The 17,500-nt window shown below is 40.2% G+C and overlaps 2 protein-coding genes and 1 long non-coding RNA gene across 5 annotated transcripts in view; 1 reads left to right on the forward strand and 2 right to left on the reverse strand.

Moving 5' to 3' along the window:
- Window positions 1–8,965, forward strand: part of LOC144513213 (uncharacterized) — a 14,460-nt gene extending 5,495 nt beyond the window's left edge. The window contains exons 4-10 of one of the 2 annotated variants that reach the window (XM_078244207.1): window positions 730–895; window positions 3,377–3,409; window positions 4,093–4,172; window positions 4,318–4,408; window positions 6,006–6,113; window positions 6,645–6,818; window positions 7,730–8,965. In XM_078244207.1, the coding sequence (XP_078100333.1) occupies window positions 730–895; window positions 3,377–3,409; window positions 4,093–4,172; window positions 4,318–4,408; window positions 6,006–6,113; window positions 6,645–6,818; window positions 7,730–7,800 (723 nt within the window). In that variant the 3' untranslated portion in view covers window positions 7,801–8,965. The remainder of the gene's footprint in view (window positions 1–729; window positions 896–3,376; window positions 3,410–4,092; window positions 4,173–4,317; window positions 4,409–6,005; window positions 6,114–6,644; window positions 6,819–7,729) is intronic. The other variant, XM_078244208.1, reaches the window with a different exon arrangement.
- Window positions 8,966–10,378: 1,413 nt separating this feature from the next.
- Window positions 10,379–13,510, reverse strand: LOC144513214 (uncharacterized). Its single transcript, XR_013501093.1, has 3 exons — window positions 13,327–13,510; window positions 11,263–11,309; window positions 10,379–11,175 (listed from the first exon to the last, which is right to left on the reverse strand). It is a non-coding gene; the product is annotated as an uncharacterized LOC144513214 (long non-coding RNA).
- A 1,979-nt stretch (window positions 13,511–15,489) lies between these two features.
- Window positions 15,490–17,500, reverse strand: part of LOC144513262 (uncharacterized) — a 3,587-nt gene continuing 1,576 nt past the window's right edge. The window contains exons 4-5 of one of the 2 annotated variants that reach the window (XM_078244286.1): window positions 16,754–16,900; window positions 15,490–16,660 (exon numbers count right to left, since the gene is read on the reverse strand). In XM_078244286.1, coding sequence (XP_078100412.1) covers window positions 16,602–16,660; window positions 16,754–16,900 — 206 coding nt within the window. In that variant the 3' untranslated portion in view covers window positions 15,490–16,601. The remainder of the gene's footprint in view (window positions 16,661–16,753; window positions 16,901–17,500) is intronic. The other variant, XM_078244287.1, reaches the window with a different exon arrangement.

Consider the following 17,500-nt stretch of genomic DNA (forward strand, 5'->3'; position numbering starts at 1 on the left):
AAACACCTGAAAAGCACCGTTGTTACTCTCTGCTCCTCACCACGGCGCTTCTCAGGTGCTGCGAGCAAATCACTCCACCCAAGTAGCAGAATTAGTGAATAAGCTAAAGTCCCAATAAGTCGGCGTGTTCCTTTAAGAAGGAGGAGAGTTTACTCAACACATAAAGGAAGACGTCATCCTTCAGTTTATCACACACATTCAACATCAACACATCTGGAGATACGAGCTTTTCACTGGCCAGGAAGGGGAGGAAAACCTAAACTAACTACTAAAGCTGTCAGACAAATGTAGTGGAGTAAAAAGTACAATATTTACCTCTGAGATGTAGAGGAGTACAAGTAGAAAGTAGCATATTCAACAACAAAAAAATCAATAGTACCTAATCTAATTTATATTTAAGTACTTGGGGGTACATATACTTAGTTACATTCCTCCACTACTGATAGAGCAGATGTTTGTCTTCAATCCAGTCAGTTATGTGAAGCTAGGGCTGTGCAATCAATCCACTTTTTTCAAGGTGTTTACACTGTTAATTTGTTTAACTTATTCGGTGTTTTTTTAAATTCAATAAATGCAAAATCTTTCCAAAAGTCAATAAAAGTCAATGTTGTTAAATAATCCTAATTTCAATATTGACCAAAAATAACTGTGATTTAGATTTTATTCCATAATCTAGCAGCCCTATGTGAAGCTTTAATACTAACTGTCTCCCACTGACTGCTGTTACAGAATCAAACGGTAGAACCTCAGAGTTCAGACGACTTGAAAACAACAACAAAGGAAGCTGAGGCCAGCGCAGCGTCGCAGACAGCCACCTCGGTCAGCGTGCCTGAGAGCGGGAAGGATGGTGTGACAACAGTTGTCACAACAACGGGCAGTAGCTCACTTAAACCAGGTAGCTTACAGACGACATGTTAGCGAGTCTTGTGTGACAAAGTCTGTCTTCCTGTGTGTTAAACCACAACCTTCACATGCTCATATTCTCTAACTGCCACTCAAACACACACTCTAACACACACTAACACACTCTAACACACTCTAACACACTCAAACACACTCAAACACACACTCTAACACACACTAACACACTCTAACACACTCTAACACACACTCTAACACACACTAACACACACTAACACACTCTAACACACACTAACACACTCAAACACACTCAAACACACACTCTAACACACACTAACACACACTAACACACTCAAACACACACTCTAACACACTCTAACACACACTCTAACACACACTAACACACTCAAACACACACTCTAACACACTCTAACACACACTAACACACACTAACACACTCTAACACACTCTAACACACACTAACACACACTAACACACACTAACACACACTAACACACTCAAGCACACACACTAACACACACTAACACACTCAAACACACTCTAACACACACTCTAACACACACTAACACACTCTAACACACTCAAACACACACTCTAACACACACTCTAACACACACTAACACACACTAACACACTCTAACACACACTAACACACACTAACACACTCAAACACACACAAACACACACTCAAACACACACTAACACACTCTAACACACTCAAACACACACTCTAACACACACACTCTAACACACACTAACACACACTAACACACTCAAACACACTCAAACACACTCAAACACACACTCAAACACACACTCTAACACACACTAACACACACTAACACACACTCAAACACACACTCTAACACACTCTAACACACACTCTAACACACTCTAACACACACTAACACACTCAAACACACACTCTAACACAAACAAACAATAGATTAAAGGTCCTATGACATTCTGCTTTTTGGATGCTTTTATATAGGCCTTAGTGGTCCCCTAATACTGTATCTGAAGTCTCTTTTATATAGACCTTAGTGGTCCCCTAATACTGTATCTGAAGTCTCTTTTATATAGACCTTAGTGGTCCCCTAATACTGTATCTGAAGTCTCTTTTATATAGACCTTAGTGGTCCCCTAATACTGTATCTGAAGTCTCTTTTATATAGACCTTAGTGGTCCCCTAATACTGTATCTGAAGTCTCTTTTATATAGACCTTAGTGGTGCCCTAATACTGTATCTGAAGTCTCTTTTATATAGACCTTAGTGGTCCCCTAATACTGTATCTGAAGTCTCTTTCCCGAAATTCAGCCTTGGTGCAGAATTACAGTCACTAGAGCCAGTCCCACAATGAGCTTTCCTTAGGATGTGCCATTTCTGTGTCTGTAGCTTTAAATGCTATTGAGGAGGAGAGAGGGGGGGCAAGGTGGAGGGTGGGGGTGTGGCCTTGACCAACTGCCACTTTGCTCGTTTGAAAGCCATGATGTCTCTCTTTCTCATGGGTGGGCCAAATTCTTGGGGCGGGCAAAGCAGAGAAAGGGGAGGTAACCTTTCCCCTTATGATGTCATAAGGAGGAGATTCCAGATTTTTCATGCCATGGGACCTTTAATTGAGAAAACAACTCTGTAAATGTATTTTGCTTCTGTTCTCCACACTAGAGGGCTTGAACTGACAGTGTAATTGTTTGATTTGAGTCACTAACTGTACGTACACACCGCCACCGACTTGAGCTTCTAAAGATACCGGAAGTCATTCATTTTCAAGCTCATTTCTGTCAGCTGCAAGGAGCGTCAAATCTGTCGGCGTCGCGTTTTGAGCGACCAGAGTGTCAATCAGAAAGTTGAAAGTAGGTCAACTTTATGGTAATGAGCTATGACGCGGTTCAGTGGCAACCAATCAGAATATAGACGTCCTTCGCGCTGGCTGATTCCAGAGAAACATACGATGTAAACTTTCGTTCCTACCAAAACATTAGTTCCGAGAAAAAGGAGGAAAAGCTCATCATGGCCATTGCTGGGTTCCCAATCATTGATGATATTTGCGTACAGGGACCAGTTAACGTTACCTGCCGGTCACATCGTCTCTAAACAGTCCGCTCACGGTGAAGTCCGGCACGCATCAACAGCTGGCGGCTGCTCGCTCTGCCTGCGTTCTGCTGCAGTTCAGCGGCTAACGAGCGAGCTAACTGCTAACAGACACCGCTGCGACCAACAAACAATACACATTCTGTCATTATATATGTAATTTATAAAAGGTTTCTAGTGTCGATGTATTGGCCGTGCAGTGGCTGCTTGAGCTTTTTCCATGATGGAACATATAACGCTACTACGTCAGAGCGGCCAAAGCGTCAAACAGCTTCCCCGTACTTTTTGACAAGCGTCCTTGACCGGGCGGCCAGAGCTTCTTTGCAGCTCAAGTCGGTGGCGGTGTGTACGTACAGTAAGCCTCAGAGTGCCGAACAGTAACCAGCTGTCTGTCTCTTTTAGTGATAATTGAAGACACAAGTAGTTCGTCTGCAGGTAAGGATGTTGTACTTTTATGTATAAACCACCATATTCTACTCTATCTTCATTCTGAGAAAACATCTTCTTTAGTGAATAAAAAAGGTGCTTCTATAAGGAGTCCCAAATAAATAAAACATAATTTTATGGCATTTTGTAACATTTTTACAGTAATATTAAACACATGAATTTGGGTTTTCTTTCAACCAAATTGTCAAAAAATAAATAATGTGGATGGTTCCATACAACACTCTTCACAAGTAAAATAAATGATCAGTTCACGACTTTCATTTAATTTGGGTGTTTTATTCAATTATATAGCATCTGAAAAAGAACTGATACAAGAACGTTGAAAAAAGTGACCAAAATATTGGAAAAGCTTTAAAATGTGGGGAGAAAACAAAAGAAGCGCAGAAAACAAATCTTCTAAAAAAGTGACAAAAACGTCTGTAAAGCTTCCAAAACATTGGAAAAAGTGACAAAAATGTAAAAAAAAAAGAAAAAAGTGACAAACATTGGTAAAAGCAACAAAAGTGTCAAAAAATACGACCAAAACGTTGGGGAAAAAGTTTTTATTTCAAATTTTGACCTAAAAAAAAACAAAAAGTTGCATGGTTGAAGGGACAAGTGGCACAAATAAGCCCCTAAGTGCTACCTAATGCTAATAAAACTGAGTTGCACATGTCTCCCCATGTCTCTAGGTTATGTGATCCTCACATTGATCGTCGTGATCATCATTAGTCTGTGTGTCATCCTCTACTTTCTCAGGAGAGCCTCCAGGGTAAGACAACAACATTATCAGCGACGTTTCCTTTTTGAAACGTATTTTACACTCACTGTATCATGTCACAGTTGAGACAGTTAGTTGATGCTCTTACGGTGCTTTTTTTTTTTGTTATTGCTGACTTGCTTATTTGATTGTCCAGTCGTACTCGTTTGACCTCCATCGTCAGGTTCCCGCCAACCATCACAACGAACCCACCGGCAACTTTGAACCAGTCTACCTGGACGACCTGGGTACGTGTGTTTGGTTTCATTTCAATTACTGTAACAAGATTATATAGCCGTTTTATTTTTTTTTTTTAACACATGAACTCCGGTATATGTCCGACAAATCCGCTCCTGACACCATCCGAAGTTTCTTTAACTTTTTCTCAAATGTAATAAGAGATTGTCTGTCTCAGACTTAACAACGAGTTGTTCCGATACCGATACCAGTATATCAGAGATGCCTTCAATACTGCATAAAATGCTGGTATCGGTGAGTATGAGTTTATGCACCGATCCCATATAACGTAGCCCCGAAAAAACCCTACTCTAAAGTAGTTTATTCATATTCTTTTTCCATAACTAGATAATAAGAGAAAGTTCTTTGGCATTCATTCTCTGTAACTTGAGCAAGGCCATACAAACAAAGACTAGGACAAGGCTGATACACAACTTCATGCAGGAGGCATGACAAGACACCACGTCAAAGAGTCGCTTCGAGTCTTTTGTGGTTTCTTGAATCTGTCTGATGATTTTATTGTCGGCCAATACTGACAGAAGTGCCGAATCTCATTAGTCATGTTTCCATCTAATTGTCAAGCGAAGTTTAAGCAAACTTTTAAAATGTCGCAAAAAAGAAAAAAGGAGAAAATGTGAATTAGAAGCTTTTCCGTCAACTGGTTTAGAGCGAATAAACTAGACTACGCAAAGCGTAGTTTGGTCACACGTTGACGTTACGCATGGTTGTAGATTACAAACCGGCTTGCTAAATCAAAGAGTTTAGAAGCGAAGTTCTTTGGCTAAATGGAGAGAGGTAGCATTGTACAAGTTGGCCACCTGTGCAGAATACAGGGTTGTGGCAGAGACATTTGGTGTCAGCAAGACAACCGTTCGCCGCTGTGTATACGCGGTGTGCACGGCCGTACGATTCAAGCTGTTGAACCAATTCGTCAATTTACCCGAGGCCCAGGCTACAGCGCACCGCAACTCCACTACGCACCTTGTGCCACAAGTGTACAGCGCACTGGATGGGACCCGTATCCCGATCCTTCCCCCATCCCACGGATACCGAGACTATAGTCATGTGAGTTACATGTTCACTACGTCACAACTTATTCGGTAAAGCTGTTTCCATCTCCCATTTTGCGCATTAACTATTTTTCGAAAAAAGGCAAAAACTTTTTTCAAATTTGAGGAAGTTTTTTTGAATTTTTCCGTTTCCATCAACATGTTCTAATGCAATACATCAAAATGCGCGAAAAATACGTTGATGGAAACATGACTGTTGTCTCTCCGGTTGCACAATTCTGCTGCCGTCTTCGTGTAAATCACCCTTCTTCCTTAACCTCAGAAGTTTGTTTTCTTTGGGTGTATGTGAGCTGATGAAATGTGATCAACATGCCCACTCGCTTGCTGTGAATTCTCACACTTTGTGGGACATTACACAGACTTTGCACTCGGGAGCTGGCAGGGTAAAGACCGTTTGATGTCTGATCTGACTGATTCAGACATTTCCGTTCTCACATACAGCTACGCCAAGTAATGTCTGGATAATTTCGGTTTTAAGGGGCTATGTGAGCATATCCTGATGTGTGTGCTTTGGTTATTTGTTTGTGTTGTGTTTCAGATCGACCAGCTCCTAAAGATGAAGTGACCACCGACGCCCCTTCACCTCCTCCAGTATCCAACGGCACAACTCTACAGTCGGAGGATCTGATCTCCAATGGAGAGAGCGGTACAGAAAAATGTTTTTGATACTTTTGGTGTCCAATATTTAACACTGTAAAGTCAATACTACTATAATCCTTTAGGTAGCTTTGAACTAAGCCACTTGCAGAACTTTTATCCATCACGGGCTACCTGAGTCATGTACATAAATTGTGTCAGTTGTATCAAGCTAAACACAGGGGTTACTACAAGTTCCAGACTACTATGTATTAATTAGCATTAGCAATGCCAGGCTACTCTAGGTATTGTAAGAGCCAAGATGACAAAAGGGCAGATAGAAAATTAAAGACGACAAAGTTGTGAGAAAGCAGAAGACGGATGCATATTGTCTTGACTGCCTCAGAGAAAATGAATCACTTTAACATGCATTTAAGTTATTTCCTGTGAAAATAACCTGAATGCTACATTACCCAGCATACACTGAACAATTCACATCTTCACGTTTATCAAGTCTAAATTTTTACACTAACTCTTGTGCAATTAAAAACGTCCTCGTCTTACCTTTTCTTCTCTCTTACTGCTTGGCCTGTAACTCCAGCTCCACAGAACCAGCCAGATGCAAACGGTCTGGAGATTTTGCCCGCCAGTAGTAACACCAGTCCCTCACTGGGCCACGACGCAGCTGACAAGACATCCAGCCCATTCAGCAGCACCAACATGTTCTTCGATGCTATCGGGGAGGAGCAGCAGAACGAAAACAACAACAACCCATGTAAGATACTTTATATGTATACAAACATAAAAATCAGCTTGGTAGTATTTTTTATGATAAGTAAACTGAACTTAATGTGTGTAATTAGTAGAGTGCCCCTTTAAAGGAAAAGAGCCTGGCAGTCATGGAAAAACAGAAATGTGTGCACATATTAATCATTCATGCTCTCAAATAACTGAGTGTTGCACACACATTAACTAAACTTTATACAATAAGGTATGTCAAAGACAATACAATATTACGTATTTTTTTCATGTATTATGTTGCAAATGTTGCGCTGCAATAGGTTAACAGCAGCCTAAGATATTGCTGAAACAACACCCAATGTAACATTAAAACTGTTTAAAATGTTTTAAAAGGGATAAAGGATACATAATAAATGTGACAGCATTAGGATATAAATAAGAAGAAATGAATTCAGCATTTGTAGACGTATAAATACAAAAACACAGCTGCTAGCCTTGGGCGATTGGGCTAACACTCACCTTCCTAAATTTCAGTTACTTAGTAAATCAGGTACTGTGAAAACTAGAAACGGTTTCATGCTTCTACCGCCGGCACGGTACAGACGGCGATATGACGCAAACGTGGCCTGGTCCACTGTGGGAAATGCTAAACTCCACCAAAAGCAGATTTAAAAAAAATCTTAAAACATATTCAAAACTCACATTTTGTGTCGTAAGCTAGGAGTTGTTAGGTGCCACCTTTGCAGGAAGCTAACGTTAAGATAAGCTGTTTCTAACCTGCATCTAGCTTTGGTGCTAAGACACGCTAAAGTAGTCAATCAGCTAATCAATCTCAGCTCTGTTAACTCGGGGAAAGAGAGGTAAAGGGTGTATCACTTGATATTTGTGGATGAATATTTTAGGAAGCTGTGTTAGTTACACTTGTGTCCTTCTCTTTTTCCATAGCGCTTTCTTCCGGTGAGCCGTTTGTTGAAATAAACCTTGACGACCCGGCGTGGTGCGATCAGCTCCTCTGAAGCTCCTTCTTCTGTCCTCCCCTTCTCTCCTTTCTCATGCTCCTCTTCCTCCATGTCTTCTTCTTAGCACCTTCACCAGTGACCCCAAGTTCAACATGGAAAGAAAAACAACAAAAATCTATGAGTATTTTTATTTCCAGCATGCTAAAAACTAGCTGTCAACATAAAGCATATTGTTGTATGTTTAGATGTATTTAGCAAATTTAGCAATCTGATAAGTTAGTGTTTTGCCTAATAAAGGTTACCTTGGCACCATATTCTTCTCATCTTAAGCACAGTCAAACAACAGTGAGGTCAGTTAACCCAAACTAACCGTTAGCTTAATTGTTAGCTAGCTATAGCTAGCTGGGCGACTCAGCATTTTGTGCTGTAGCCTTTAGTATATATGTCTATGGTAGCAACCCTTTGCTTTATCGCATTTGAAAATGAATGAGTACTTTAATGGAGTGCTTGTCACACTTTAGCACTGTTTCTCAAACTACAACAAAATGTTCTTAGCAAGCTATTAAAAGCTAGTATTTCTCCTGTATTTCTGTTGTGCAATCCTAGCAACAAAATAATGTTTTACCTGCACAGTTAACAGTAAATATGTTTTCTATATGATACAAAATGGTTGTAAAACACATTGATATACACTTTTAATCAGCATTTTGTAAGGGTTATACATGTCTGTGTATATTAATAGAAGTTTAAATGCTTTCTGTTTTCCTTCACAATTTTTTAGTGAATAGTTTTTTTTTGTATAAAAACAATGCAAGAGAAATACATAAAACAATAGACTTTACTGCTGTCATTTTATTTTATTTAGGATAGTTAATGTTTTGAACCAAACTGACACACAAATGTATAACTTATTGTTTTATAGGGAAATGGATACTTCATTTTTGTCATTTTTTCCAGCAATTTAGCCAGCTAATCTTTATTTGTATATTTTCTTTAGCTTTTTAATAAAACTGTTGTGTCATAGCGGTTGAATCTGTTGTTTAAAATCTTGTTTAAACTTTTAAAATTAGTTTTTTTTTGTCCTGTTAACAGTTTTGTTATTGCTTTCAGATGTTTTATTATTCTTGGTAAGCATTAGGTTAGTTGTTCACAACAATTTTTCTGTTATTTAGAATTTCTGCACAGCTCTTTTGTTTTAAAAAACAATACAAAATAGGCTCATTATGTGTAGCATTGTTGTTATTGTAAAATAAATCTAGGAGGTAGAGCAAGCAAACACTCCCATTTTCTGTTCTGTCTTGCTACCTGGTGGAGTTAATTCTGGTTAAAGCAAAAAAAAAAAGAGCAATGCACCTTCATAACAAACTCACCTTTCGTACATTTAGAAAATCTCCCAGTGTCACAGTTGAGTGGAGCAGATGAACCCAAACCTACTGTGTTTTACAGTCTATGAGCCAAGCACAGGAGGCAACAGGAACTTAATTCTTTATTACATATTTTGTGTAAGCAAGAAAAAAACGAATCACAAGGATCCAACAATGACCTAAATACAAACAATTTAACGAGAGGATAAAGTGCAGCTGGAGAGATAGGCTGAGAAACTAAGGTGAGGGGAATGAGGTAATAAGTGTGGTGGAACAAAGACAGCAAGTAAAACAAGACATGAGACTTAGGAGAGTGACTTTACAAAATAACACAGGAAAACGACACAAGCCAAACCCCATCAAACTGAGAACACTAATTAAGTAACACAGGATTAACTGTTGTAGTTATACAATGTACAGAAATGGAAAACGGAATAATCTTTTGTTGGCATGACACTTTTTCAATATACCATACTTGGATACAATGTTATGTAAACTATAGAGGAAATTTAAAAGTGATACTTCCTCAATACATCCATTCAAAATGTGAAAATGTATAAAGAAAAAAACTTATTTTTTATAGTAGGCTACATTGCTGGCTTCTCTTCATAACATAAACATAATTCCTTCAATTTAAAAAAATCCTTCAAAAAAGGTGGGGGTGTAATTATCCTTTAGACTGGGAAGGGCCCTATTGCAGGGGTTGGGGAAGGTTACGTACCAGGACGGAATATATTATTATATATTCTTTATCTGGTATAACTATACTGCACTATAAACTGTAAATAAAGCAACATTTCTACAGACGCTATTGTCTCGTTTCAATATTAATTATGCTTTTATTTCAATCTCTGTTGTCTAAATTAAAATTATGAGGTATACATGAGTGGCCTACACATGATCTGCGTCAAAATTGCGAGGTAGGCGCAGAGCACAGAGGCAAAGTGCAGCGCAGGAATGTTACAGAATTGGTTGCGTCTTGAAAGCAGGGGCGAGTCCAGGATTTTTTAAAGTCGGGTGGCACAGGGGTGGACTAATAATTACTGAGTGGGGGCCAGGAAGGGGGGGCGGGGGCATAGATAATCTGCTTAGAAATATAGGAAATATTGGATAGGCTGGAACAACACAAAGAAATTCTGCTAAATAAACTGAGCCCATTCAAGCCCATTTCCAATTTTTTAAAATCGAGGCACCAAGAAGAAGAAGAACTACACCAGCGACGACAAGTCCAATCCGAGCCCGATCCCCTGGTGGCTGTTTTGTACCTGATGGAAAAAAATATTTGTTTCTGATATCTGATGCATCAACTCAGCAGAGGTGGATCAACACAGCAAGAACATTTCAGGAGTGGTCAATTCAACAATATAAAAAAATCTGAACAGTTGGAGAACATGCTGAAAATGATGAATACATCCTGCAGTGCATCATTTTGCTGCTAAACAAAGCAAATATCCTCTTCAGGATGTTCTTGCAGTAACTAGCAAAGCAGTCACACAATAAATATTACACAGTTTGCCAGATGGTGGCGCTATAATACGCTTAGATTGGCTAAAGGCTGCTGAGCAGTTCACAAGGAGAGGTTTTGTTAGATTTACTTGTGAATTATTTCTACATAAGTAACATAACTGTTCACTAGGGGTGTGACGAGACACCCAGCTTACGAGACGAGACACGAGATTGGGTTCACGAGATCGAGACGAGACGAGATTTTAACACTAGTTTTACATAGTGGGCGCAGTCCTGCGGGTCGGCTCGAGTTTATTCATTATGTCGTGCTACTAGCTAGCGATAACATTAGCTACTAGCCGAGAGCCCCAATACGGTCGCTAATAACGTAACATCTACATTACAGGCTTTACAGCATACAGCGCTCGGGTGTATAAAAAGATAATACACATGATAAATTACAGCCATTATATCAATTTTTACAGCTAAGAGAACTCAGGAGAACCGTCATATGAGCCTGCAGTGCAGGGCGACGTGGCCGCAGTCCCGTAGGTCGGCTCACGCAAACTTATGATCACAGAACTGCTCTGAGCCCTGCTGGTCACGTTGATAGGATACACCACTGTAAAGTAAAGAAATAGAGAAATTAGGCACAAGAGTCATCCAAATAGTATTGAATGAAGATAATGAAGTAAAGGCGGAAGCTAACCACAGATCAGGTTGAGGAGCAGCAGGGCCAAGCATTCCATTCGCTCCCTGTGAGAGGAGACAGAGGTGAAGAGTCACAAACACACAAGGTCAAAGTTCAGTCACCAGACTGAGGTTCTAACAATGCAGTAAATGGCTATTTCATTTGTAATGCTGGAAGCATAAAACTACTTTACAGCAGTAGTAATACTTTCACGGCAGACATGTTGACATGTCATAGTAGGAAAAGCACAGGTGTATTCAAAACCATTAATGATGGCTGTGCTTTCAGCTGTGCTTTTCCTACTATGACAAATCAAAATGTCTGCTGTGAAAAAGCTCCATTGAGAAGCCATTGCCAAAACACTAATTCTATACTGTAAACATCCCATTTCTTTCAGAATGTTTTTAAAATCAACTTGTAGAAACTTGCCCCTGGACCTTGCACGTAACAAGTGGTTTAGAAGACAGATGGATGTATAATGAGCTCCACATACACTCTCAGAAAAGGGTAAAAGTTGTCATGTAAGAATGAGTGAAGACAGCATCAAATAACACACCCATCGTGAACTCAGCTTGTCCTAAAAGTTGACATTGCTGTCCCCATCGCAGCCATGTAAAAGAGAATAAACGGGGGGGAGAAATAGCCTTAATTCTTTGGCCAGAGATTAGGTAAAGACTGCAGCAGACACATGGAAGAATAAAAGACAATAACAAAGGCAGTAAATATATTAAACCTGAACCAGAGAAAGGGTTTGCTATGTAAAAGTTACCTGGAGTCTGAAGATCGGCACAGAGACAAAGTTTGGTTTGAACTAACAAAACAAAAAACTAATTCAATGACATGCAGAAACAAACAATTTTTTCTTAAGATTATTTTTTGGGGACTTTTTTCCCTTTATTTCAGAGCGAGAGACAGGAAAGGTGGGAGAGAGATGGGGGATGACACACAGCAAAGAGCTGCGTTTCGGACTCGAACCCGGGCCGCTGCAAAGGACTCAGCCTACATGGGGCGCACGCTCTTACTGGGTGAGCTAGAGGTCGCCCCACAAACAATTGTTTTTACTAAATAAAACAAACAAGGTGTTGGACATAAAATTGAAGCATGACACAGAATAAAAACAGATGTAGTGTGTAATATAATTCCTTTCCACAGTTCACTGGCTTGTTAAAGCATACTAAGGATTTGAAAAGATGAAAAAGAAACATCTCTATGGACCAATATGTTTTTTTTTGTAAGTCTCATGTGGCCAAATGGCCCCTGAATCGTTGCCATGCTGGTTACACGCCTCCAGCTGCACCGTTTGCCCTCGTCAAGCCAGGACAAAAGGAGCCATGCCGACCAAGGCAAGGGAGTCTATGTTTGCCACTCAAGCTAACCGCTGCTCTATTTCCTGCACCCAGAAAGCCCGGAAATTAAGGCCAAGGAGCCGAACGACCCATCAATCTTCACTGGAACTCGAGGTCTCCTGTCCTCTCCTTGCACAACTTCACCAGTGAGCCCCTCTACTGCACCTCGCCTACCCAGCTGAATTCCTCAAGACCTGACCCAACCCTGCACACCAGCCACACCACGAGGGAGCTACACCGTTGCACTCCTTACTGCACTGCAATCTGATTCTGGTCCATTCTTGTCCTGCCACACTCATTAAACCATCAGACCATTGTGAATTGAACCCTGCTTCGTGTTGCTTTGTTCTTGTGGTAGCCAGTGGATAATAGGATAATAGGATTCAAAGTTATTTATACTTTCTCCTGCTCTTCTTTCAATGACTTTGCGACCACGAGGTCTAGCAGCCCTGCTAATAATGCTACCTTCTTGTTTTGTCTCTGCATGTCTATTTCTAAACTATCCATTCTGCCTGACTTCTGTTGTAACTACATAACTCATATTTAGGTTTCAGTTGTTTAACAAGAGCCTGCACAGGGAGGTGGAGGGACACATGCTAACGTACTAACAATGCCAAAAAAGCTAATATTTACCACGTTTATAATCATAGCTCAGCATGTTAGCATGTTAGTACAGCTGTGGTTGTCTCTGAGCCTGTTGTACATTGTACACAGTAAAAATAACCTAATTACTTACTTTGGAGGTCACCAGAATTCCAATGCGGACTGAATAAACGGATGCTGAGATTTTCTAAAATCTACATAACCCGAGTGTAGCTTTGCGGATTCACTGTGTTACCAAAATGAACAAACTGTGCAGTTTCCACAAATGCCGTCATGCTGTACATGTTTCAGCTTGCTGTGGTGTGGATGAATGCACGTCTGCCCTCCCATCCCTGAAAATACTTTAGCTTTCAACAGCTGCAGCATATCAGCCTGCCCTTAAAGATATTTTTAATTTCAATGTTATAAAATCATTTCAAGGGGAGGTGGATCAAACATTCAAAGACTTTGCCGAACCAGAGGAGTTTGACCTGCTAAGTACAGTTTTCTTTAGGAGAGCATTTAGTAGTAAAAGATTTTACTGAAATAGTCTTATGGTCTTTTCAAATCTGAAAGTCCAAACCAAAGTTTGTGTTTTTCTTACATTGTATGCATTTAATCTGTTTGGTTTGCAATGATGCAAGCACACTACAGAACCCCACATGACATATGTCCTGTCGTGATCACCTATTTCAGGGTCCCATATTGTTAAAAAGTGAGATTTCCATGTCTTTTTTGGTTATAAAGCTGGTCAAGATTCTACTTTCAATCTACAGACAAATGAACACAGCTCGTATTTAGAAACCGTGTCTTTAAACGAGCCGTCAGGACTTCTGTACATTGTGATGTCACAACTATACTACATGTTAGTAAAAAGGGCCTCTTCAGTACCGTTATAGTTATTCCCTGGCTGCAATGACGCTGCAGAGACTCACTGTACGTACGCACCGCGGCCGACTTGACCTCCAGAAGAAGCTCTGGCCGCCCTGTCAAGGACGCTTGTCAAAAAGTACGGGGAAGCTTTTGACGCTTTGGCCGCTCGGACGTAGTAGCATTCTATGTTCGATCGTGTGTTTCTCTGGAATCAGCCAGCGCGACGGACGTCGATCCGATTGGTTGCTGGTCGTTTGCCACTGAACCGCGTCATAGCTCATTACCATAAAGTTGACCTAGTTGTAACGCTCAACACACCCAAAACGCGACGCCGATGGATTTTCCGCTTCTGGCAGCTGAGAGAAGCCGGCTTCCATTGAAAATAAATGACTTCCTGGAACTTTGAAGCTCAAGTCGGCCGCGGTGTGTACGTACAGACAGAGACAGAAGAGCTGGAAACGCTAACCAATCAGAGCAGACTGGGCTTTTTCAGGAGGTGGATTTCTGAGGACTATGGTTAACTGCTCCTCAGATCTCTGCAGGATAAATCCAGACAGCTAGCTAGACTATCATCGGGAGCGATTAAGGGTTCAGTGGCTTGGCCAAGGACATTTTGACATGGGACTGCAGAGCCAGGGACCTAACCTTCTGATTGGTAGGCGACCACTATGAACTATTTCTTTAACCTTCAAAAAAAAAAGAAAGGAAGTTTTTTAGCTTAATATCAGTGCCTTGTTTTAAGCTGTTGTATGTTGTTGGGGGAATATTATCGCCAATGATAGGAACAGGATTTTATTTTAAAGCTGATTCTCTGTTGTTTTACGCAGTCTAAGAGTGTTGTGGGTCAAAGGCTGTTGATGTCAAAGCTCCAGCAACACCTGTAGCACATCCATTTTTTTTGGGCTTGTTTTGTTTTGGCTTGCGGGCTGCATCATTGTCCTCATTGAAGGCCATTGCAAAAACATGGAAATAGGATGGGTATGATGCATATTCTTTTGGGTGAGGCCACCCAAGAGACAGCCTAACCTCATAATTACCTTACTTGTATTTACTTTCCCTGTGAGTGGTTTGCTATGTCACACAAGCTATCTTAGCTCTTTTAGTCTAATAAACAATTATGTTGAATGCCACAATCAGGTTTTTTTTCCCCTCAATCGGTCACCTTTGTTTTTCTGGAGCTTGTTTTCTGCAGCACTGTGTGCAACTCATTAAATACACAAAATATGAAATGAATGATGATGTGAAGCCCATGCTTTAAAATATGATTATACTTTGGATTTGAAATATTGACTTCAAAACATTTGCAGACACTGTGTGCAAATAGTCAGTATCCATGGGCAGACAAAGTATTAGGAACCATTGAGGGCCACAACTGCTTCCAACCAGGGTGACAAGCTGTAGCGTATCCAGACTCGACAACAGGAAAAACAGTGCGAGTCAGCCATGCTGCCAAATTTCTGCATCTCAGAATCAGATTTATTACCAAAGCAATTCTTTTCTTACAAGCAATTTGTCTTGGTGTATTTGGTGCATACAATAAAAATGTTAAAAGGAAATAAAACAATGAAGACAATTACTGCTACAAGCAAGAACATAAATACAGAATGGATATATTACAACAAAACATATGTACTATGACAAATGTGTGCAATATGGAAAAGGTAAGGAAAGAAGGTTGCATTGTTTTGTGCAGGGTGTGCAAAAATATTAATCAGGGAATGTGCAAACTTTCACAGTATGTATAATCTGTACAATGGCCGGGGATAAAAGTTTAGGATGTGTGTTAATGTTACGTAAAGTGACCACATTTGTGACCATTGGCCACAATCTTTCCTGCTCACTTTAGGGTCACTTATGTGCTGCATTCCATTCACATGTCCTTGTTTACTTCTCCTAAACACTTGCCCATGGGGGAATCCCAACCGCCATCTTACGTTTTGTTCCACTTGTCTAAAAGACTGAAGTGAACTCAGTGAGATCGACCCTCAGAGGGCTGAGGGAGCGAGCAACCATGGTCACCCCAGAGGTGTAGATCACCCGCAATGCATTGCAGTTATGCATTAGGGGCAAAAAATACATCCATGGTTATGTGGAAGTAATGTACAACTCCTTAGTAAGGTTATACTCCTGGTGCTGACCACCAAAGAAGAAGATAATTAAATAAGAATAAGAAGAAATACATTTGGGCTTTGTAGTGCATAGTTTCTTAAAAAAACTTCATTGTTAGCTTGATATTTTCCTGAAATATATAACTAATGTCAGTTACTTTATACCTTTTATGTACTTTTACCCGTAAGAAATAATATGAATAATCATGACATAGATCACACACTTTCTAAATCAGAAACTCCTGCAGCTGATTAACATGAGCGAGGGGGGGGGGCTCTCCACGGATCCATCGAGCGAGGATACACAGAAGCAGCCTTCTCAGAAGCCGTGCAGCAGAAAGCCGTTGCTAACGTCCTGGAGGGACAGCAGAGCTGAGGCAGTTTGGGGATGAGGATGTCACTTGTTCAGTTGAATAATCTCAAATAATATCTGCTTCTGTTAGCTCAGTCAAGTGTGCGGGGCTTGAAGTTCCAGGTTGGTCTGGATCTGCATGATTGACACGACAACTGAGTGTGCAGATGAAGCATCGACACGTACACATCAAAATATACTCATTTATTCCATTGAAATAAATGAAATAAAATGAAAAGTAGACACACCTTGTTGTTGGCATCTTGATATTTGAGTTACCATACATAGGAGAAGTGCTACAACTACTAAAAATGGAGCTATCCAACCCAGTTCAGTTGTGAGCAAATTATAGTATCCATGATCCTGTTTTGGACCTCCTGGTAGGTGTTTTGGACCTGCATAAAGACAGCACACCAGCATTTGAATATAGGGGCAATAACTCAGTAAAGGTGGACCACAACCATTTACACCAATTCCCAACATGTTGACAAATTATAACTGGCGAGAAAATTGGGAATTGGGAATTAGAAATAAATATGGCAAAGTTTTTTTTTGTTTTTTTTTTGTTATTTGTAGAAAAATAAGTACAAGTAAATGTTGGTGTCTCAAAAGATTTTGTAAACAGCAATCAGTGCCCTATCATGCAGTGAAATTATAGCACCACTATCTTACCAATGAAAGTCTGGGCCAGAGGGTGACACTATGAACACGTTTATTTATATATTGAAAGGGACGGTCATTTTCGTTTTCTGAAGCTTTGGGACTTTGCTTTGTTTTTCCCAGAAAATAAGGAAGCTGGGCTTTAGAGTAAACTCAGCAAGCACAGTGACGTGATGGTTTACAAAACTATCAGCAGCCGAAGCCCGTCCCTGATTTAAATCATCCATGTGCAAATAAAAATCCCAAAATACATTGTTCAAAAATATATATTTGTTGACATGAAACCAATACATCCTCATACGTAACAGAAGGGTCAACAGTTTGCCAAAGACTTC

Source organism: Sander vitreus, unplaced genomic scaffold (genome assembly GCF_031162955.1).
Source record: "Sander vitreus isolate 19-12246 unplaced genomic scaffold, sanVit1 ctg154_0, whole genome shotgun sequence".
NCBI lineage: Eukaryota > Metazoa > Chordata > Actinopteri > Perciformes > Percidae > Sander > Sander vitreus.